This window comes from Lampris incognitus, chromosome 9, assembly GCF_029633865.1.
Source record: "Lampris incognitus isolate fLamInc1 chromosome 9, fLamInc1.hap2, whole genome shotgun sequence".
In the NCBI taxonomy this organism is placed as follows: domain Eukaryota; kingdom Metazoa; phylum Chordata; class Actinopteri; order Lampriformes; family Lampridae; genus Lampris; species Lampris incognitus.
The window spans coordinates 47,075,269-47,099,843 of NC_079219.1; the positions used below are offsets into that span (position 1 = coordinate 47,075,269).

Genomic DNA, 24,575 nt, shown 5'->3' on the forward strand with positions numbered 1-24,575 from the left:
TTTACTAAATTGCAGAAACAGAAAACAACTCATCATCTCATAGTGGTTAAATCTTTTAACAGAACAGGTAAAACTGGAACAAAACTCAGCCTTGCAAAAAAAAAAAAAAAACTGAACAAGTCAATGTAAAGTATTCAAAACTTAAATCTCGAGCTGCTTATGAACTAGTGCAGCGGTCGGGAACCTATGGCTCGCGAGCCATAAATGGCTCTTCCGGTGACGGCATATGGCTCCCAGACAATTTTGAGTTGAAAATTTTTTTTTTTTCAAAAAAATCAGTTTGGAACTGATTTTAAAATACTTGTGATATTTCTTAATAATACTGTGTCATTTTAAAGTAAACAGAAATTAGTTTTGAAGATAAATTTCACGGGTCACGGGTCACCCGTGGGTCGGGTCGGGAACCAATGGCTCGCGAGCATGTCCGGGTCATTGTAAAGGTGAAGAAATCAATTTTATCAGATAGCCAACTAGTTTATCCGCTTCAACCCTTGTAACGGAAAAGATGGCGAAAAGAAAAAAAGACGATGATTACCGTGCATTCCAGGCTGCGTGGACAGAGGAATTTGCATTTGTGGAGAGAGCAGGATCTGCGGTATGTCTAATATGCAATGATAAAATTGCATCGATGAAACGGTCAAATATAAAGCGGCACTTCGATACGCACCATGCTTCATTTGCATTGAAATATCCAGCGGGGGACAGCAGGAAAAGGGCATGCGAGGAGCTACAGCGGAGAGTGCAGACGAGTCAGCAGCAACTACGTGTGTGGACCAAGCAAGGTGACGGGAATTCCGCTAGCTTTGCGGGGGCTTTGGCAATAGTAAGGAATGGAAAGTCATTCACAGATGGCGAGTATGCCAAAACATTCATGCTTGATGTGGCCAATGAACTGTTTGATGACTTCCCAAATAAAGACAAGATAATCAAACGAATAAAAGACATGCCCCTGTCAGCAAGAACTGTGCACGATCGTAGCATCATGATGGCAAATCAAGTCGAGGAAACACAAATTAAGGACATAAACGCCGGGACATACTTTTCTCTCGCGTTAGATGAGTCAACAGACGTTAGCCATCTATCTCAGTGCAGTATCATTGCCAGGTATGCTGCAGGTGACACACTGCGTGAGGAAAGCTTGGCTGTTTTGCCAATGAAAGGGACAACAAGAGGAGAGGATTTATTCATGTCTTTCATGGAGTTTGCTAAAGAAAAAAAACTACCGATGGATAAACTTATTTCTGTCTGTACTGATGGTGCACCCTGTATGTTGGGGAAGAACAAAGGATTTGTAGCGCTTCTCCGTGAACATGAAAAGAGAGCCATCCTAAGTTTTCATGGCATCCTGCACCAGGAGGCGCTTTGCGCTCAGACGTGTGGCCAGGAGCTTGGCGAGGTGATGTCGCTGGTCATTCGAGTGGTCAACTTTATTGTTGCCCGAGCTTTAAATGATCGCCAGTTTAAAGCTCTGTTAGAAGAAGTTGGGAATCATTATCCCGGTCTGCTTTTACACAGCAACGTGCGTTGGTTGTCAAGGGGGAAGGTGCTCAGCCGTTTTGCAGCTTGCCTGAGTGAAATCCGGACTTTTCTTGAAATGAAAGGCGTCAAGCATCCTGAGCTAGACAACACTGACTGGCTCCTGCAGTTTCACTATCTCGTGGACATAACTGGCCATCTGAACCAGCTCAAGTGAAAATGCAAGGTATTGGAAATACAATCTCATCCCTTCAACAAGCAGTGTTTGCATTTGAAAGCAAGCTGGAAGTCCTTCTCAGGGACATTGAAACAGGTCGTCTTCTGCACTTTGAAAGACTGCAACAATTTAGAGATGCATGCTTAGCAAGTGACTCCACTCAACATCTGGATCTCCAGCAGCTAGCTGGCTTTACGTTCAATCTCCTGCAGTCATTCAAAGCACGTTTTGGGGAATTTCGTGCGCGCACTGGTCTTTTCAAGTTCATCACTCATCCACATGAGTGTGCAGTGGACAAAATCGACCTGACATGCATCCCCGGGGTCTCTATCGGAGACTTTGAGCTGGAAGTTGCTGACCTGAAGGCATCAGACATGTGGATGAGTAAGTTCAAGTCACTTAATGGAGAGTTGGAAAGTCTTGCGCGACAGCGAGCAGAGCTGGCGAGGGAACACAAGTGGACAGAAATTAAAAATCTTCAACCTGAAGACCAGCTGATTCTTAAAACTTGGAACGAGCTTCCTGTGACATACCACACAATGCAGCGTGTGAGTATTGCCGTATTGACCATGTTTGGCTCTACATCTGCATGTGAACAGTCTTTCTCGCATATGAGGAACATTAAGACCAACCTACGCTCACGTTTAACTGATGGAAGCCTCAACGCCTGCATGAAGCTCAACCTCAACACGTATGAACCAGACTACAAGGCCATCAGCAAAACCATGCAGCACCAGAAGTCGCATTAAAAGTAAGACATATTTAATTTATTATACGTTAAAAATACTATATGGCTCTCAATGAAATATATTTAGAAATATTTGGCTTTTATGGCTCTCCCAGTCAAAAAGGTTCCCGACCCCTGAACTAGTGCCACAACAAACAACATTCATATAAATTCACATACATACGCAGACACAAATAGGATCATACATGTTTGCATGTCTTGCAAACACACTTTTTGGAGGCAGACATACAAGTGGAAACACTTACAGACACAAACACACAACAATGAAACCGTGTTTTTTTTTTTTTGCTTTTGTCATAATTTTTATTACTATTATCACAATCGCATGATTTATTGAAATTTTTCTCTCCCTATTAATTTTTATATATTACTTACTCATTCCTCCACTCGTTTTTATCTTTATTTTCTACTGACCATCCTTTTGTTTGTTTCTACTATTGCTGATGCCACAAATATCTGTGATTCAAATACTTTTATATCTTAACTCACTCCACAGCTGCTTCCCTACAACAATAATTTACCGCACATCATATCCATGCACATCTACAGTTAATCTTTCTATTTCTATATTCTACATTTACCCACCTCTACCTTCCTAGCTGTATGTCATTCCTGTCTTTGTTGTTGTAAATAAAATAAAGTATAAAAAGAATAATTAATTATTACACTAGCATGACTATAATTAAGCACTACAACATAATTTTCTATGTTACTACTGACAAGTATGCATCTTAATACTACATAGAAGATAACATGTTTTTTCCCTGTGGATGGGAAAAGACACAAATCAATGGAACTCTATTTAATGGGCGTGAATGGTTAAAATGTTTGCAGGTGCAGGTGGACTGGACACACACACTGCCAGAGCGGGCGGTAATGGTCACATATCCAGTGGGAGCGGGATTAAGAAAACGGTCCCCACGCTCTATACTGTACCACCATATGAATGTGACATACACCGAAGCAACTTATAGGTTTCTTTTTTCCTTGCAACAACACATTTTTACTGAGAGTAACTCATGCGATTTGTAGTCCAGGAAATATGGTATATCATCTAACGTCTCAGTCAGTTCTAGACTGAAATTTCCTCCCTCTCTAAAATATTTCAGGTTCTCCTCGACGCCAAGAAATACAACTCCCTACATCTTCCTCCTCTGCTTCCTCTGATATCCTTTGTCTTGAAGTATAAAAACAAATCTTTCCTATTCCTGCTTTCCTTTCCCAGGGCTTCAATCACCCGATGTGCAGAATCTGTTGTCTGGAGACCATCGGTCATTGAACTTGTTTTTCAGGGCAAGATAAAGGTAAGATTTGTCTTAATCCTGAGTGAAAGTAAAATTAATTTTAAAATGTTTGCCCAACTACCCTTAAATTCCATATACCAACCATTCTATCTTTTCCAATAATGCAATATCAATAACTAGGAAATTATAGAGGAAAACCTTTTAAAAATATTTGGGATTTCATTTCAACTGGAATAATAGGTTTGTTTCTTGTTATGAGAAAATGATGTTTTCCTATTTTCCCATGAGAATGACAATCCAGTATTAACAACAAAGTTTAAATCCTATAACCCTCTGTCAGTTACCTGTAGGGATGGGTACCGAAACCTGGTATTAAACGGGCACCAGTGCTAAATCATTAAATACCGTAGTACTGATAAACTCTGACGTTAATGGTTCTGCTATCAGTATTGGAGAAATTAAGAAAATAAATGTCCTATTTATTTAGGCTACATAAACATTATCTTGTGCCTTTTATCTCACCAACTCTGCTTCTAAATTGCAATAAGATTAAGGCATTTGTCTATGATGCCTTTTCGTTATTCCCAATCCAGAAGAGATCTCTCTCTCCCTCAGAGCCTGTCGTATGCGCAAGCCGAGGGGTGGGGCCAGCTCTCTGCCTCTCTCTGGCATGCATGCACACGTACACACACACACACATACACACACACACACACACAGCCCGCTCTTAGTGACAATGGTGGAGAGAGAACTAAATGGTCAAAAGTCTGGTTATATTTCACTAGAGTCCATGGTGACAATGCTTATTTTCAGAAGTGCAACAAGTCTTTTGCATGTAAGGGGGAAAGACAAGCCATCTTTTGAAACATCTACCGCAAGTGCATCAAATACAGGTAGAGAAATGCAGTTTGACTGCCTAGCTCATAGTTCATCTGTCAGTGCCTCATCCATCTCAGGTATGTTATGGATGCTAGCAGCCTAGAGCCCACATGGAGTTAACTAAATTATACAAACGGGTTGATAATTAAAAGTAACGCTCTGTCCAAGACAGGAGAAAATAAAGCAATGTTAATTTGGTTACTAATTTGTTTATGTATATACACTACCGTTCAAAAGTTTGGGATCACCCAAACAATTTTGTGTTTTCCATGAAAAGTCACACTTATTCACCACCATATGTTGTGAAATGAATAGAAAATAGAGTCAAGACTTTGACAAGGTTAGAAATAATGATTTGTATTTGAAATAAGATTTTTTTTACATCAAACTTTGCTTTCGTCAAAGAATCCTCCATTTGCAGCAATTACAGCATTGCAGACCTTTGGCATTCTAGCTGTTAATTTGTTGAGGTAATCTGGAGAAATTGCACCCCACGCTTCCAGAAGCAGCTCCCACAAGTTGGATTGGTTGGATGGGCACTTCTTTGAGCAGATTGAGTTTCTGGAGCATCACATTTGTGGGGTCAATTAAACGCTCAAAATGGCCAGAAAAAGAGAACTTTCATCTGAAACTCGACAGTCTATTCTTGTTCTTAGAAATGAAGGCTATTCCATGCGAGAAATTGCTAAGAAATTGAAGATTTCCTACACCGGTGTGTACTACTCCCTTCAGAGGACAGCACAAACAGGCTCTAACCAGAGTAGAAAAAGAAGTGGGAGGCCGCGTTGCACAACTGAGCAAGAAGATAAGTACATTAGAGTCTCTAGTTTGAGAAACAGACGCCTCACAGGTCCCCAACTGGCATCTTCATTAAATAGTACCTGTTAGAGCCTGTTTGTGCTGTCCTCTGAAGGGAGTAGTACACACCGGTGTAGGAAATCTTCAAATTCTTAGCAATTTCTTGCATGGAATAGCCTTCATTTCTAAGAACAAGAATAGACTGTCGAGTTTCAGATGAAAGTTCTCTTTTTCTGGCCATTTTGAGCGTTTAATTGACCCCACAAATGTGATGCTCCAGAAACTCAATCTGCTCAAAGAAGTGCCCATCCAACCAAACCAACTTGTGGGAGCTGCTTCTGGAAGCGTGGGGTGCAATTTCTCCAGATTACCTCAACAAATTAACAGCTAGAATGCCAAAGGTCTGCAATGCTGTAATTGCTGCAAATGGAGGATTCTTTGACGAAAGCAAAGTTTGATGTAAAAAAAATCTTATTTCAAATACAAATCATTATTTCTAACCTTGTCAATGTCTTGACTCTATTTTCTATTCATTTCACAACATATGGTGGTGAATAAGTGTGACTTTTCATGGAAAACACGAAATTGTTTGGGTGATCCCAAACTTTTGAACGGTAGTGTATATATATATATATATATATATATATATATATATATATATATATATATATATATATATACACACACTCACCGGCCACTTTATTAGGCACACCTGTCCAACTGCTCGTTAACGCAAATTTCTAATCAGCCAATCACATGGTAAAAACTCAATGCATTTAGGCATGTAGACATGGTCAAGACGATCTGCTGCAGTTCAAACCGAGCATCAGAATGGGGAAGAAAGGTGATTTAAGTGACTTTGAACGTGGCATGGTTGTTGGTGCCAGACGGGCTGGTCTGAGTATTTCAGAAAATGCTGATCTACTGGGATTTTCACGCACAACCATCTCTAGGGTTTACAGAGAATGGTCCGAAAAAGAGAAAATATCCAGTGAGCGGCAGTTCTGTGGGCGAAAATGCCTTGTTGATGCCAGAGGTCAGAGGCGAATGGCCAGACTGGTTCGAGCTGATAGAAAGGCAACAGTAACTCAAATAACCACTCATTACAACCGCGGTATGCAGAAGAGCATCTCTGAACGCACAACACGTCGAACCTTGAGGCAGATGGGCTACAGCAGCAGATGACCACACCGGGTGCCACTCCTGTCAGCTAAGAACAGGAAACTGAGGCTACAATTCACACAGGCTCACCAAAATTGGACAATAGAAGATTGGAAAAACGTTGCCTGGTCTGATGAGTCTCGATTTCTGCTGCGACATTCGGATGGTAGGGTCAGAATTTGGCGTCAACAACATGAAAGCATGGATCTATCCTGCCTTGTATCAACGGTTCAGGCTGGTGGTGGTGGTGGTGTAATGGTGTGGGGGATATTTTCTTGGCACACTTTGGGCCCCTTAGTACCAATTGAGCATCGTGTCAACGCCACAGCCTACCTGAGTATTATTGCTGACCATGTCCATCCCTTTATGACCACAGTGTTCCCATCTTCTGATGGCTACTTCCAGCAGGATAACGTGCCATGTCATAAAGCTCGAATCATCTCAGACTGGTTTCTTGAACATGACAATGAGTTCACTGTACTCAAATGGCCTCCACAGTCACCAGCTCTCAATCCAATAGAGCACCTTTGGGATGTGGTGGACCGGGAGATTCGCATCATGGATGTGCAGCCGACAAATCTGCAGCAACTGCGTGATGCTATCATGTCAATATGGACCAAACTCTCTGAGGAATGTTTCCAGTACCTTGTTGAATCTATGCCACGAAGGATTAAGGCAGTTCTGAAGGCAAAAGGGGGTCCAACCCGGTACTAGCAAGGTGTACCTAATAAAGTGGCCAGTGAGTGTATATATATATATATATATATATATATATATAAAAAGAACTGATAAGAGTACAGAGTACCATTAAAGTACCGGCTCAATAAGCAGTATCGGTAATAGTAGTAGTGTGGCAGGAATGAGGAAAAACACAGGAGACCAAGGTGAGTTTGATGTTTATTCCTCAACTCCAAAAACCAACTGCAGCAGGAACAACCCTGCACCGGCGAGCCCGGGAACGTAAACCACGCCCCCAGCTCACAGTCCTGCTGGGTGAGAGGCATAGCCCCTAGTGTCCGCCACAGCAGTACCATTAAAATATTAACGATACTCATCTCTAGTTACCTATGTAAAAGACGGTAGTGAACACTAACACAGATTTCCTTTTGACTTTTCCAAATCCTAACTTTCAACAAATAGCTAATAGACCTTTGTAAACAAAATATGGAACAGTTTTTCCAACAACAATGCAGACAATTAACTTCTATCCTGTAAAATTTGAACCACTCCATCTGACATAGATGTGACATGTGTGAGCTTTACTACTCAAGTATGCCATTATGAAACTGCTCTGCTTTTTTACTTGTTGTAACATAAACAGTACTGACATTAAAGCAAGTCAAACTGAAAAATAAACCAAAAAGAGAACTGTAAAAGCTGTTCATTAATTAGTAGTATATGTTAATAGTATCTGTACGCTAATTTTTGTGATCTGTGGGAAGTTGATGAACAGTCATTTTAGATACGAATATTAGCTAAGTGTCAACAAATATCAGCCCTTACATACCATTTGACAGGCTTGAGGAGAAAACCATAGAATGTTCTTATGAAGTTCCATACCTCCAATTGTGCTCTCTTGGAATTCGTGAAACTGGCCTTTGACAAATCGTAGTACAAGACTGGACTTCCCGACAGCAGACTCTCCTAAGAGCACTAGTTTGAACTGGCAGATCTTGTTGCCTGCGTTTGGTCCATTGGGTCGCGTTGCTCCACCTCTACTTGCCATGTCACACACTCCGGTCTCTTCCTCTGGATGCAAATGCCCTTTGTGTCCCTCCAAATGACTAAAGTATGCACAGCAAAAAGAGAAAATCATAACTTACATTTATAACTAATGTAATTGAATTGTTGATAAACAGTAAAAAAAAAAAATGGGGGAAAAATAAAGATGGTTAAAAAGGAGCAAAGTTATGTGTAGGCTACATATTAACTTTGTCAATTTTTTTTAATCTGTTATTTGTGCATTTCATGAATCATATACACACACACACACACACACACACACACACACACACCATTAGACAACATTTAAAAGTTTTATATTAATTGATGGGTGGGTGTTTTTCTTTTTGGCATACCAATGTTTGTAAGCATTCATCATATGATTTCCTATGAACATATATAAATGACTACATACAGGGCTCTGGCTAAAGTGATGAAAAGCAAACCCCATGCTAGAGAACCACTATAATTTTGATTTATTTAGTGAATGTCAAAGCTGTTGAAACTTTGAGGCTCAACTAACATGACAGTGGTCTTCCCACTCCATGTTATCGACAACCGCAGTGCTGTGTAAAAATTACTGGCAAAGACTATTCATCAAGATTCTAATTTAGATGTAAAATTAATAGAATTACCTATGGATGATTATGTAGTTACTTAATCCCATCATATATTACATTTGTAGGCTAGTTACTACACAAATATAATTTGTCCAGAATAAAATATGGATGATTTAGCATTGTCTATCGGGCCTGGAATGCAAACTCCTTAATACTTCTCTTGTGATGAAGGGAACCACTAGGCATTTACATGTTAAGAAGTCAGGGTCTAAAATATTAATTCATGTTTTTGTGAGTGCAGTAGACATATGCATATATCTCTAGGCTGTTGATGAATTTCAGTAATCCAAATGAACAGACTTGAACAAGCCTTTTGACATTTTTCACAATATTTTTTTCAAAACAATAAATCTGCAAGTTGATGCAAGAGAACCTTACAGCAATTTGGGGCCAAAATGTCCCTGTTGCTGCAAGCAGGTCTAGAAGGTAGATAATGATCCATTGCCCATAAAATCATGCCAGTTTTACAATTTTTAAAAGACAGCTGGCTAGGAAAGGCAGAAAAGAGCCTCCAACTAATGGCAAGTTACCTTCGATAGTCATTGATTGACTAGATAATATTACAAGTGGCTGCCGGAATTTACCAAAGATTGGTAGGTGGCTTGGGTCAGTTCTACACCTTGACAGGGGTCAGTTCTACACCTTGACAGTTACCCCAAATTTTAACTGCCAATGGAGAACAGTATTTGTGAAAGACCTTACAGATGATTGCAAGTGTTTATCAGCTCTGACAAAATATCTGCATGCTCTAGCAATAACAACATGAGTACCAGTTGTATACCACAAACCAATGCTGTGTGTGTGTGTGAGACAACTCTTCCTAACATACTGCCAAAAGTGACAGCAGAAAACATGTGTTTATGTGTGGGGGGCAACTGTAGAAATGTGTCTTTAAGAAATTAATCTAACATGAACATAATCTGTTAAATTATGAATTCATTTCTGCAATTATTTACAGTCATCAAACTGGGCACAAATGATCTACCAATCACCAGATAATGATAGATTAGCTGCATTTGTGATCAGACTTTTCCATTTGCACAACAACCTAGTAAACAAAAAGTAACAAAAATTATTTTGGCTGGCCGAAAATAATTACTGTCAAGTGGGCCAAAATCATGTTACGACACACAGTTACACACAAATAACCTGTTATGTTGTTGCTGACTTGCTGAAATTAGCAAGCCAACATCAGCTGACATTAGTAAGGTTATACATCGGTCTATTTACTTCTCTGGCAGTAATTGATTACTCCGTTCAGGCAGAGCCGGGTGACTGAAACATATTTCTTAAATCACATATATTTCAGATCAGTTGTTGAACAAACCAAACATGAGTTAAACTCACTCAAATGATAGTTGTCCGTTTTATCATTACATTATTTTTATCTGTGCACTTTCATTTAATGCAAAGCGCATTACATTCCATTTTATTATACGCCATGTAAATTAAGTCTGAATGATTGACTGATGGATACTTGGGTGTGTACAGCGAGTGACAGCTCGAGCTCAGCTCATAACTAGTTCCCCAAATTATTTTTTTTAATCTTGCCTACTCATTTAATCAACAGAGCTGACGACATGAAATCCCTGACATTTGCTTCTCGGCAATCGCAGGCGTTAAAATAGCAAAAGAAACAAATCCTTCAGATTCAGTAACGTCATGGTTTAATATCTGGTCCTGTCGGTGCTGACCGACTAACGCCAGCTAAGCTAACAGTTGGTTTGACAAAAACAAGACCCGGCCTTGCTAACAGTTAGCTGGCTAACCTGTAGCTAGCTGCTATTTTACACTTAACTGGGTAACTCCAGTTAGATTACCTGTGCCTAGCCGCTTGCTAAAACGTAGCCGGCTAACGTTATTTAGCTAACCTCAGCTTGCTGCTAGCATGGGGAGGAGCCCTCTAGATGGCCGTTTGTAAGCAAGCTAACGGCTGTTACTCACCTTTTCCAAATAGTCAGCGTACAAACGTTAATCACGTCCCGATAAATTTTTTGGCGTTTCAACACGGTCTGTTTACAAAGTGACGGTGATCCTGAAGATTTACGACGTCCCTCTCCCACTTCTCTCTACTTCCGGTTTTGCGTCGTAGAAGCCGCTGACGGATCGTACGAGTGCCTACGTAATGGTATGAACGGACCAATCACACATGGTGATTTATTCCCAACTCCTACGCGTTAAAAATACCCTTATGATCATTTCAAGTACTTATAACAATAAGAAGTATAATCAAATAATAATTGTAAAGAATTCAGACTAGAAGAATGTTGGTGCTTGGTTGGTGTTTTGGCGGGTTTTGACGGGTTCATGGCCTCTGTTGCTGTGTTACAGGTGAGCCGAAAAATAAATATGCATACAATCCATAATGCAACAAATAATTAACTTTAGTAAATGATAACTATTTCAAACTATACTGAAGAAGGAAAGGAAAGGCACTGTTTAGCTATGTGAGTTATAATATAACGTTATATAATAAAGTTAATTGTAAAGCTTGAACCGGTGGATACTAATATGACATTCGTTCAAGACGACTTGTGTTGGAAATAGAACACTGACCTGGAAACACGTCAATGGATTTCTCAATCAGCCCAGGGTAAAAATGACAACGTCTAGCTATCTACCTTGACTTATGCTTGCACAACATCTTCACTTTAAATTAGTTTTCTCTACGGTAAAAACTGGACAGTTTAATGTGGGGTTTTTTTCTTCCACTAGGCAGGGAAACTGTTACCCGTAGGATACAGAGCACTGACGAAAAGACAGGAGGCAGAGCTGGTGGTGGTAGAGTTGAAGATGCTAAGATTTTCATTGGGAGTGATGAAGAAGGACAGGATTAGGAATGAGTATATTAGAGGGACAGCTCAGGTTGGGCAGTTTGGAGACAAAGCAAGAGAGGTAAGATTGAGATGGTTTGGACATGTGTGGAGGAGAGATGCTGGGTATATTGGGAGAAGGATGCTGAATATGGAGCTGCCAGGCAAGAGGAAAAGAGGAAGGCCAAACAACAGGTTTATGGATGTGGTGAGCAAGGACATTCAGGTGGCTGGTGTGACAGGAAGATGCAGAGGGCAGGAAAAGATGGAAACGGATGATTCGTTGTGGCGACCCCTAACGGGCGCAGCTAAAATTAGTAGTAGTAGTATGTAGTCATGTTACATATAACTGATGTTCCAACAGTATTTCAACAATAATATTTCTATGTGTGGCAGGTTTAATAAAGGTGATTAATTAACATACCATGCTCAACAAAATAAAAGTAAATAATACTGATTTTTCCAATGCACATAAGTTATTTTTTATGTTCGTTTCTGAAAAAAAGTATAACTTGTCTTTCACAAAATTGTTTGTGCTAAAACTGGTGTATGCTTAGCCAGGTGATTTCCAGGCTAAGTGAGGGCAAGGATAAGCCACCCAAAATTTCAACAGGAAACATATGCACAGACATTTAAATGAGGTCTAGTGCTCAGTGGGACCTCTTTTAGTCCAAATATTATGTTAAAATGTAACTGGCATAACTGCACAATCATATCCAACCATAACCCATCTAATCATATGAGCAAACAATGAAAAAAGTAATTTTATTTTTGAGGTTGCTCAACAGAAGCTGTTAAGTTATTGCACTGTGTAATATTAAGTGTTTCTGATATTTAGTTTATAAGATTTCAGATGTGACTATGATGTTGAAATGAACCTTTCCAAACAGGAGATGCTTAAACAATTTAAAAAAAACATGCCAGAAGGAGGAGAGAGCATGTGTGACTTGGTGTGTGTCTGATAAGGGTGTATGTGGGCGTGTGTGGATGTATACAATTCAATAGAAAGGCGAGGGTGCAATTGACAAAGAGGACTTGCAGGAAGTATGCCATCAGTTGCAGCTGGAGCTGAGCGAACTGGTTCTGGACAACCTGATGGACTACTGTGACGTTGACAAGGATGGCCTGATCAGCTTCTTAGAGTTTTCAAACTTCCTCAACTGGAAGGACAGAATGCCCATTGACCCTCAGGACCAACACATTTTAACAAGTGGTCAGATATAATCTGTATTTTCAGTTATGATGTCCCCTTTCCCTTTCTTAATGTTACTGATTTAGTTTTTGGCACACGTGATGTACCAAAATGTCACTTAAGGTTTATGACATTTATTTTTTTCAGAGAAGTGTCACAGCTGGCTATTACTCAGCATTGACATTAATTCGATATTCACTGCCCAATATAGTGACAATCTTCAATTGTTGGCAATTTAACAGCTCTACAGGACCAATTACAGATTGAAAAGAGTTGATTAGGGAGGGAGTAGCACTGCTTAATCCATCTGTGTTCAAAAAATTAACAGCCAACAAAGGAATTTGAAATACCAACCTTCTGATTATAGGCTATCACTACCCCATTACATAAAATTCAATTTGTCTTTTCAAAATACTCCCTCAGTGTTGGTCAGTGTTATGTTGACCAGGCTGTCACTGGCCTCTGAAAGTTTCCACTGCCTTCATTTCCTCCAGAGTGCAGGACCAGCACTGCCCCAGCCAACATTAACAGCAGGTCTCTGGCAGGTTCACCAGAACCTGTGGAGTCTAAGGTCTTAATCAAGCCAGAGGACCTGGAGCCCATAGAGGCAGGCAGCTCTCTGAAGACCCCACAGACCCTCAGCCGACTCAGGACAGCTCCAGACCATTTCGTCACCTCCTCCCAAATCCGAGCCACTGATTTTAGTCATTCTAAAACCAGTAAGTCAGGAACATAAGTTGGTTTTTGGCACTGAAAATGTTTATGTACCACATATATGCACATGTACACACATGTGCACAACACTCACATATGGTTCAGTTGCAGTGCTGTTATTTTCATGGTGATATGTTTTGTTGTGGCCTGTTATGATGTAAGTGTTGTGACTGCATCAGTTTTATGATTAGCTAGTGCCCTTTTAATCTCTTCTCTTGCTTTTCTGATCTGTGTCTGTTATATTATGAATCTAATGTTGAAAAGCCAGGTAAAAGAAGCGTATTTGTTTTTGAACTGCACTAATTTCAAGCATACCATTGTTGGGTTGAATCATGGCCCTTCTTGTTGGGTTTGTGTGTTCTAGCCGTTTTCATGTGGATTTCCTCCCACAATCCAAAGACTTACAGATTGGGAGCTCTGGATACTCTGAATTGCAGAGAGGTTTGAAAGTAGGTATATGTCTATATGTGTTCTGTAGTGAACGGGACAGAATTTATGAATGTGTGTGAACCCTTCCCTCTTCTGATGTGGGCCTACAGTTTTGAGAAGCACACTATTCAGTGATTTCACCTCCTCATTGCGCTGGTGATGGTGAACCAGATTAAACATGTGATCTGTCTCTCTTCATAGACTACCGTACCTACGGCGTTCCCAGTGTGTGCACAGATTTTATGGTCCCACGAGTCAAGCGAATCAGTAACACTAACAACTATGGTGAAGAATCTACTTCCACAGACCTACTGTACCCCCCCCCACTGTACTCCTTATGGGGGCATCAATGAGGGGCACTTCCTCTGCCCCCACCCCAAAGAAGAGGTACACAATTAAAATGGGGTGCGGTTATGTGTGTGTGTGTGTGTGTGTGGGGAGGGGGTTACACAAATTCACAAAAGAAAGCCTCCACAGATATTATCATGGTTATCTCATGCTTTTTGATTATCTATATTTACAAATACAGGTTTCAAGCTGTGTCTTTTTACATGCTGATTTTATAATCAGCATTCATTGGGAGGCTTACGTAGAATCATGAAGGCTAGATGTCGAGAATGAAAAGAACCCATCCATCCATCCATCCATCCATTATCCAAGCCACTTATCCTGATCAGGGTCGCGGGATACTGGAGCCTATCCCAGCAGTCATTGGGTGGCAGGCGGGGAGACACCCTGGACAGGCTGCCAGTCCATCATAGGGCCAACACAGTCACACCTAGGGACAATTTTAGTATGGCCGATTCACCTGACCTACATGTCTTTGGACTGTGGGAGGAAACTGGAGCACCCAAAGGAAACCCATGCAGACACGGGGAGAACACGCAAACTCCACATAGAGGACGACCTGGGATGACCCCTAAGGTTGGACAACCCCGGAGTTCGAACCCAGGACCTTTGAACCCAGGACCAGGACACAGTGGTTTTGATTATTATTATCATTATTATTGTTATTGTTATTATATATATAATCTCCCTCTCACCCTTTTTTCGGATGGTGTCTGTCTTCCTCAAGCTCAGGTCCTCTACCAAAGGCCTGGGAGTTTGAGGGTTCTGCGCAGTATCTTAACTATTCCTAGGACTGCACTCTTCCGGACAGAGACCTCAGATGTTGTTCCTGGAATCTGCTGGAGCCACTCACCCAGTTTGGGGGGGGGGGGTCACAGCCCCTAGTGCTCCTATTACTACTGGGACTACTGTGGATTTCACCTTCCGTGTCCGATCTAGTTCTTCCCTCAGCCCTTAGTATCTAAGATGGCAGTGCCATGTATCACCACAATATGAAATAAAAGATATAAAATGATATACTAAGAAAATAATATATAAAATATAAGACATAAAATGATAGACTAAGAAAATTGTTGTGAAACCACAAAACAGTGGAAATCAAAGTAGCATTAACTGAGGGGAGCAAAAGCTTTGTACTTATGGTGATAGGAGGGCAGTGTCTAAAATTATTTTCAAGGGGCGTCTGGGTAGCGTGATTTAACTATGAAAACCACGAGGTTTCTGCATAAGAGAGGTCTTTAACCTGCTCTTTCACTTTAAGTTGGCATGAGGCTAGGGAACAAAATAGAGTCAAATGCGGTAGATGAAATGATGGATAGAGCTTTTCTCATCTCTGTTTAAATTGTGTGCAGAGTTTACTGTTGCATTACAAATCCAAAGGCTACAACAGCATGTTTGTTTAGGATATAGAGTTTGAAATATGGCTGGTGATGTAGCTAAATTGAGATGTATTATGTAAAGACAGCGTTGAAATTATTTTTGTTAAAGCGACCTATCGAGAGCGCATTACTGAAAGCTTTGATCCTTGTCATCCGTGGACTTAGTTTGCTTAGTTGACCTAGATATTTGAAATTCAGGTCCTGTTTTTACTCTAGCCTTCTCTTTGTTTCACTCATTTTTTGTTTTTTTTAATCTTTGCAGTTTATTGTTGTGTTGATTTAAATTCAATTTTATTCCATTGGACATGCTAGCTGAGTTGAGTAGTGCTCAGTGAGGTTGGGAACCACCTGTCAAAGTGTCCTATGACTTCTGAAAATACTGAACCACTACTACCTACTGACTCCGTGAACCTTTCCAGGGGGCAAAATGAGAAGAATTTTTCCCTAATGGTGTACCAGTGGAATGTGTCAAATCAAATGAGATGATATGGGACTCAAAACTCTCCTCAAATCATCACTCTTACATTTCATTTGAGAGATCTTTAATTCCTAATGCCTCCTTACCTATCTCTCCACAGATTGCATTGATCTTCCGAAACGTGGGGGTGAATATCGCCAAGGAGATGTTTGAAGGGGTCTGGAAACTGGCTTCCATGAAGTATCCTGCTGGAGCGGTGTGTGTGGACACTCTCCACGATGTACTCAAGGAAATTAAAGTGCTCTAACACAAACAGGTGACTTCGTCCAGACAGCCTTCCTCCATCCAAACAATATATGCTTCTTCTTTTTTTTAATGACATGTTTTTTTTAATTGTTTTGCTACAGCGTTATCCAAAACCAGGAAGAATTGGAGATCCAAGTTAACTGGAAAATCATCAATCGTTGTGTAAAATTTGAAGCAAGAAGGGTCAATCATCTCAGAAGTGTGACTGTGGACACAAGTTAGTCTGTGAACTGCTGAGCAGATCATTTCAAGGCCAGTTGAAAAGGTTGCAAATAATTGGAATATGATTTGGGTGCAAACTCAGGAATCAGGAACACTTATTTGTCATTTAATTTCATGTAGGCAAGTACATGCAACACAAAGCCAAAACCACATATCCAAAAACTACAAGAACACACATATCCAGACAGGATGTTGTGTTGCTGTAAAGCCCCCTGAGGCAAATTTGCAATTTTTGATGTTGGGCTATACAAATAAAATTTGACTGTATATTCAAACTAACACATATATCCAAACTAAAAAAAAAAATTAAAAAAATCACTGTCCAAGGGAACGAACGCCAGGATGACTGTCGTAACTGCCGGTCTACATGGGCTAGCAGTTAGCTTAGCCTGCCCCGCTTCCGCATCCTGTCAGACCGCCCTCAGTGTTTCCTCTGCGAGCGCAGCTCCAGGCAGGGGCCATGGTCCTTGGACCCACCAGATGCAGCAAACCACGCTCCCTCAGCCGATCCTATGCTAACTCTCCCAGCCCTTAACACACCTCCCTGCACTCCATACGACGACATCAAAAACACCACAGTCAACGCCAGGCAAGGCTGTTGCCAGACCACCCTTGGTGTTATCAGAACTGCTGGTCTGCATTGGCTAGCAGTTAGCTTAGCCAGCCCCGCTTCCACATCCTGTCAGACCGCCCTCGGTATTACCTCCTCAGGCCATGGTCCCTGGGCCAGCACACACACGCGGTCACAGGACGCAGCAGACCAAGCTGTTCCAGCCAATCCAGCACAAGCTCTCCCAGCAATCAAACGAAGACAAAACTTAGACAGACGTGGACAAAGACACTGCATAGACGGTACTGGGTGAGGCCGCCGCAAATGTGAATTTGTGCTGCAATCTTCCCACACCGGTAGTGGATGAGGCCGCTGCAAACGTGAATTTGCGCCACCATATTCCCACACCGGAAACAGAACTGGATTGTGATTTGGTTGCAAGGTTGTCGGGCATGGTTGTGGAACACCAGAACTTGTTGCAGAATCTTTTGTAGGTGTCGTGCCCTTAAAAGGTGCAATCCGCAATTGATGCACAAAGTCGCTGTCCACTCTGCTTCTGCAGTTATTTGGATCAGACTATTGCATTTAGAAATCACGTCAGGACACAGCACTGTCGCTCGATACAACCTCTGCATTGCATCCTTTATTTAGACTGACACAGCATCACAGGCAGACCCGATCAAACAACCCAGAGCCCGCAGGCATCACCAATCGATCCCAGCACAATAGAACAGCACCAAATCAAATGCAGCACTGTCGATGTGTGCAGACATAACATCCCCCCCCCCCCCGGCAGGATTTCCAACATGAAAGGTTGACACAAAGTCCTCTAGGTGGCCAGGGCGTAAACGTGTGCGAACAGGTCGCGAGGCGGCCTGAGGCTGGGCAGGCCGAGGTGGGGAGGGAGAAGGCAGGGGAAGCTGAGGCCCAGGGATGTCTGGGGCCCGTGTAGGAGCTGCATGAAGCCCTGGGGCGTCTCGCCATGCTGAGGGAATGGCTAAGGTTGTGTCACCAGCTGTGTGTGGCGGAGCTGACACCTTCCGTAGACAACTGGAGTGCCACCGAGTGCCATCGCTGAGGAGATAGGTGGCTGGGCCCAGCTGACGGGTGACTTGGAGAGGAGAGGACCAGTATGAAGCCATTTTATTGTCCCTGTGGGGCCTGCGGACCCTGACCCAGTCTGACACATTGATGTCGGGCACCCTGGTTCGTTTTGACTGGTCAAACCGTTGCTTCATCCGAAGCTGCTGACGAGTGACTGAGGCTCTGACCCCAGAGGGAGGTGTATGGGGTGTGGAGGGGCGGAGCCTGTCAAGGGGCATGCACAGTTCCCGGCCTAGCATGAGAGAGGCTGGGGAGACGCCTGTGGCCGAGTGCTGTGTGGCCCGATAGTGCAGCAGAGTGTGACGGATGGCCTGCGTGAAAGAGCACCCTTGGGCCATGTGTGCTCTGAGGCCATTCTTCAGTGACTGGTGAAAACGTTCAACGCTGCCATTGGCCTGGGGGTGGTAGTACACAGTGCGTATATGACGGATGCCCTTGTTTCCGAGATAAGCAGTGAACTCAGCAGAGACCAGCTGAGGGCCATTGGCAGTGGTGAAGGTCTTTGGGAGGCCCCAGCGAGAGAAGAGAGGGTCCAGGAAGTCGATGATGATCTGTGAGGTCACAGTGCCGGAAGTGGTGAGTTCAGGCCATTTTGAGTGTAGATCGTAGGCGACCACCATGAAGCGTTGGTGGTGGGGAACTCCATGGATCTCACCACAAATGTCCAACTGCAGGTGTTCCCAGAGCTGAGAGGGCCAGGCGAGAGGTTGCAGGGGTGGGGGGGCCTGGTGGCCAGTCTTGCCACTCACAAGGCAGGCAGAACAGTCCTTCACCAGAGCCTCAATATCTCTGTCTATCCCCGGCCACCACACCAGGTCTCAGCAGCGCTGTTTCAGTTTCACAATGCCCAGGTGGCCTTCATGCGACATATTCAAAACACGCGCACGGAGAGCAGCTGGAACCACTGTGCAAAACCCACGTGCCACGCAGGTGTCGTTCCAGCAGGAGAGCTCCTGTCTGACTCAGGCGAACGCAGCCAGCTCCTCTGGGACCTTGTGAGGCCAGCCGTTCTGGATGTAGGTGCGGAGCTGGGAGAGGACAGGGTCCTGTTCGGAGGCTGCCCTCAGGTTCTGCAGAGAGACAGTGGCCTGAAGGGGTGTGTGTAGCATTTGGACGATGTGCTTTTCCACACAGTCAGTGTCTGTCTGTGGAGCTGGGGTGGAGACAGAGCGAGAGAGCAGGTCGGCGACAACATTGTCTCTACCTGGGGTGAACTGCAGGCTGAAGACCAGCGGTGCAGCCTCAGGCGTTTGTGGCCTGTCCCAGATGTGGACAGCAGCGCTGTCAAGGCCCGGTGATCTGTCCTGAGGGTGAAGGAGCGGCCATAGAGGTAGAGGTGCCACCTTTCACAAGCCCAGATACAGGCTAACGCCTCACGCTCACCCACAGAGTACCGCTGCTCGGTCAGGTTGAAGGCATGGGAGGCGAAGGCGATGGGCTTCTTCACACCGTTCTGGGTTTGAGACAGCACAGCCCCTATCGCTGTGGCTGACACGTCACAGGTCACAAAGGTGGAGCTGGAGATGTCGAAGTGAGCCAACACTGGTGGTGAAGTCAGTTGAATCTTGAGATCACGCACAGCGTCACTGCATGTGTGGCGCAGAGTGTTTTCATAGACATTGGCATGAACAAGATTAAAATATATTGCCCCCCATTTAAAATTAAAACTCCTTTTAAAAAAAGCGAAAGACTTTAAAATATGTTAAAATTACTGCTTCAATGTTGTTCATGTGATTTCTATTATTTTCTAGTATTTCTGGTTCTGTCTTAAATGGTTGGAACACATGGTCAACAGGGGGCGCTGTATGTGTAAGGTATTAGTGACTGACGCCTGTCACTAGTAGAGTGAGACGTCAGACGCACGAATAAGACACAGACGCCAGGACTGATGTTGTGTTTGTTTATGTTCCAACAGGTAAGACAATCAGATATCAGAAACAGAACAATATATGAAAGCGAGATAATAACTGCTAAGGTCTTAGACTGTGAGTGTGATGTGTAGTAACTAACTAGCTTTGAATGTAGACGGACTTGATAAAGGCGGTTTGGTTATTCCCGCTACCCGGGCGGATCCGTCTAATCTATGAAATTGGAAACGAGCTATTAAACTGTGTGTGAAAGAAATGTACAATAGCGAATGAAACAACTATCAATGAGGGTGTTTTCTAGTTAGCCCTTGCTAAGGTGTGTTGTGAACTGTTCTTAATTGATGTGTAAACGAGTGGAAGCTAATAACAGTTGCTAACAGTAAAAGGCCGTTTTCTCCGCGGCTCTGACTAACTGTTGGCCAGGAAAACTGTATATCGTTTCCTGTTACAAAATAAGAGTTCCTCTTTACATCACACGGCTACAGTATTCAAGTTCATTGTTATGTTTCGTGACCATTGAAAATAATAAATAGACTTAAAAACAGTAATAAGTTAAAAGGCTAAACAGTTAATATGGTAATAAATAGAGATTACAATAAGTTCATTGGATATAAATACACAAAGTACAAAGTTGCTACAAAGGTGTTTGTGACATGATCACATGGCTGTATTTTGAGTGTTTTTGGTTTGTTTAATATGTAATATGTGTGTTGCTAGACGCCTGTCACTAGCTGTAGGTGTAAGGTATCGGTGACTGACGCCTGTCACTAGTAGAGTGAGACGTCAGACGCACGAGTAAGACACAGACACCAGGACTGATGTTGTGTTTGTTTATGTTCCAACAGGAATAAAAAGAAAAATTAATGTGCTACACAAGAACCGGCCATCGCGTCGTTCTTAAAAGTGTAACATATTTTGGTGAGCCAGCCAGGAGGAGGCAGAAGAGAGATAATTCACTCCAAATCCCCCCTCCTTCACAAAGAGTCGAACCTTCTTCAATCTTCAGTAAAATGAGTGACAGCCAGATCCTGCGTGATAGAGTGAGTGCAGTCCTATGGCAGCTGGGGCAGGAGTCTCTAATAGATGTCTGCAGGTACATGAAGTGTGAAGGCCTGGACAAAGGAGGAGACCCCCGCAGCCAGAGTAGAAGGGTGCTTATCAAGATGGCAGAGAGTGTGCTGGATGAGATTGAGGAAAATGACGAGGATGATGAAAATCAGTACTGCACAGACCTACTAACATTTATTGACAGACAAAATCGTTTCCAGCCACACAAGGAGATGTCCTCAGAGGAGCCTGCATCCAAGAAAGAGCGTGAGGAGATGAACTCCTTGCCACATGACCTTCGTCAAAGACCCATAGCCTCTCCATTCACAACCCGACCAGAGCCAAACCGCACCTTGCCTGAGGTAACGCTGAGAAGGGAGTTCAAGATTATGGGGCAGATTGGAGAAAGTGGCCAAAAAGAAAAATTATCTTACCTCAGTTTAGTCCGCCAGATTGAGCGGGGATTAGAAAGAGGACACACAGGGACTAAGATTGTAGAAGCAGTCATCAGGGCTGTCAGTTCAGGACTTCCTTTGAGGGACATGTTGGAAATCAAACGTGGACTGACCCTCCAAACACTTCTCACAATCTTAAAGGGCCATTACAAAGTAGACAGCTCCACTGAACTCTACAACCAGCTGATAAACATCTCTCAGGAGCCAAGAGAGACTGCCCTGAACTTTGTATTCCGAGCAATTGAGCTGAAGGAGAAACTCTTATGGAAGGTGGCAAATGAGGAAACTGACGACCAGTATAGCCAAGCCACAATTCAGCGCAAGTTCCTCCGCTCTATTGAAACAGGGCTATTGAGTGACTCAGTGAAATTTCAGATTTTGCCCTACCTTAGTAAGGTGACAATAACCGATAAAGAACTCATTGAGAAGGTGAATGAAGCTGCAAAGCTTGAAAATGAGAGACAAGAGAAGCAGAAAAGATTCACCACTGCGAAAAATCCTAAAGTGCAGGGGCTGCAAATCGAAACCCAAGCCGATTTCACACCCACTCAGAGCCCCTCTAAAATAAGTTAATCCAAGTCAAAAGCGGCAGTCAAAACAGTCAAAGGAAAAGAGGCTAAACAGGACAGCATAAACACGCAGCAGATTATGGAGGAGCTTCGCAATGAAATGAAACAGATGTTCATTGCAGTGATGGAGATGAGTCACCACCCTCCAGGACCAAGGCAGCGAGAAAGAGGCTGTAAAAAGTGCAAAGAGGAGAAGGTGGGTGAAAATTGCCCACACTGTTTCAAATGTGGACAAGAGGGACACTTCTCTCGTGGGTGCAGGAAGCAGGGAACTTTGTCGGGAAACGGAAGTGGACTGCCGAGACGGGACCAGTGGTAGTCCAGGATGGAGCGTCCCAAAAGAAGACAGCCTCAACCAGCCATACTATTCTGCCCACAACAGCAGCCACAGGAAAGGTAGCAGGCACCCCTGTAACTGTAAGAACAGTTCAATATCTAACCTCTAAATGCCATTCACAGCTAGTTGACCTTGTAGGAGAAAGGTGTGAAGTGAACTGTTTCTTGGACAATCATCCAGTTAAGGTATTGTGGGACTCAGGGGCACAGGCTTGTATAATAAATGAACCATGGCGTCAGAAACACCTACCCCATACAGTTATCCGGCCCATCTCAGAGATTCTGGGGGAAGAGACACTTGAACTCCTTGCCGCCAATGATACCCCCATCTCCTATATTGGTTGGATTGAGGTCAGCTTTCAGCTGGAGGATGACCCCTGCAATACAAGCCACCTACAAGTGCCAATACTGGTGCCCAGTGACCCTGCAGTCGCAAGTGACCCTATTATAGGCTACAACGCCATAAGAGCCATCATCAACAGAAATGAAGGGAAAAGCAGAAGTGGAAAACAACAGCTGGCACACCAAGTGGGTAAAGCCTTCAAGATTACAGTAAAAACTGCGCAGAGGGTTGTGAAGTTGCTGCAGAATAGTGCTGGGGACCCAGAGAGTGCTGTAGCCCACACAGGTGGAAAAAGGGTGCCCTTACCAGCCAATATAGTCACCACCGTCTATGTCAGAGCACATGTGGGTGCACAATGTAAGGGTGAAGATATGTTGTTTTCACCTGATCCCCTTCATCCTGCACCAGAGGGCGTGGTTTGTACTGAAGTGCTTGTGAGGATCCCAGAAAAGAAAATCCCATATGTACCGATTCCATTGACAAACATCTCCAACTACACGATCTACCTAGACCGTCATAAAGTTATTGGACTTTTAGAATCAGTTAAGACAGTGTACACAGCAGCCCCACCACCTTATAGAACAGATGGCATGGAAGCCAAGGTCATTGGGGTAACCAGCACAGCACGACCTGCACCACAATCTGATAGCAGACAGGAAGAGAAGCCAACATCATGGGACCCCCCTGTAGATCTGGAACACCTCACAAAGGTTCAACAGGAGGCTGCAAAGAAAATGCTGCGCGAAGAGTGTCAGGCTTTTGCATTTGATAGCGATGACATAGGCTGCATTCCATCTCTCAAGATGCACATTACCCTCAATGACACCAAACCAGTGCAAAAGACCTACATGTCTGTACCAAAACCCCTCCACAATGAGGTAAAAGAATACCTGCAAGACCTGCTGAACAGGGGGTGGATCATCCCCTCACACTCACCTTATTCATCGCCGGTGGTTTGTGTCCGGAAGAAGGACGGCACCCTACGTCTCTGTTGCGATTATAGAGAGCTCAATCGCAAATCCACCCCTGACAGACATCCTATACCACGGATCCAGGACATGTTGGATGCCTTGGGTGGAAGCTCATGGTTCTCGGTTTTAGACCAGGGTAAAGCGTACCACCAGGGCTCCCTGGAGGAAGAGAGCCGCCCATTGACAGCCTTCATCACGCCCTGGGGATTGTACGAGTGGGTACACATACCCTTTGGTCTGAGCTCAGCACCTGCAGAATTTCAGAGGAGCATGGAGCACTGTTTAGCGGGCCTGAGAGACACCATCTGCCTCCCCTACCTAGACGACAACTTAGTACACAGCAGCAGTTTTGAAGAACATTTGGAGCATGTTCAGTTAGTCCTCCAGTGCTACAAAAAGCATGGGGTTAAACTAACGCCAAAGAAGTGTGAACTGTTCAAGTCCAGTGTGAGGTTTCTTGGCAAGCTGGTGACAGCAGAAGGTTATACAATGGACCCCGCGGAGATAGCACCAGTGATGGCTCTGAAGGAGAAAATCCCTGCTACGGTTGGTGATCTACGCCAGAGGCTTGGCTTTCTCTCCTATTACCGACCCTTTATCCCCAACTTCTCCCGCGTGGCCCACCCATTGTATAGTCTGCTAACTG

General features: G+C 43.4%; 2 protein-coding genes across 2 annotated transcripts in view; one reads left to right on the forward strand and one right to left on the reverse strand.

The window, feature by feature from the left end:
• The window catches only part of LOC130117656 (ras-related protein Rab-5A-like), a 47,226-nt gene extending 36,282 nt beyond the window's left edge, over nucleotides 1-10,944 (reverse strand). Inside the window, exons 1-2 of the mRNA XM_056285792.1 lie at nucleotides 10,810-10,944; nucleotides 8,084-8,307 (exon numbers count right to left, since the gene is read on the reverse strand). Coding sequence (XP_056141767.1) covers nucleotides 8,084-8,249 — 166 coding nt within the window. The 5' untranslated portion in view covers nucleotides 8,250-8,307; nucleotides 10,810-10,944. The remainder of the gene's footprint in view (nucleotides 1-8,083; nucleotides 8,308-10,809) is intronic.
• A 228-nt stretch (nucleotides 10,945-11,172) lies between these two features.
• Nucleotides 11,173-16,774, forward strand: efhb (EF-hand domain family, member B). Its single transcript, XM_056286994.1, is given in 7 exon segments — nucleotides 11,173-11,196; nucleotides 12,684-12,891; nucleotides 13,365-13,589; nucleotides 14,215-14,351; nucleotides 14,353-14,400; nucleotides 16,319-16,474; nucleotides 16,566-16,774. Coding segments are annotated over 6 exon segments (789 nt in total). The 3' UTR covers nucleotides 16,466-16,474; nucleotides 16,566-16,774.
• Nucleotides 16,775-24,575: the final 7,801 nt, after the last annotated feature.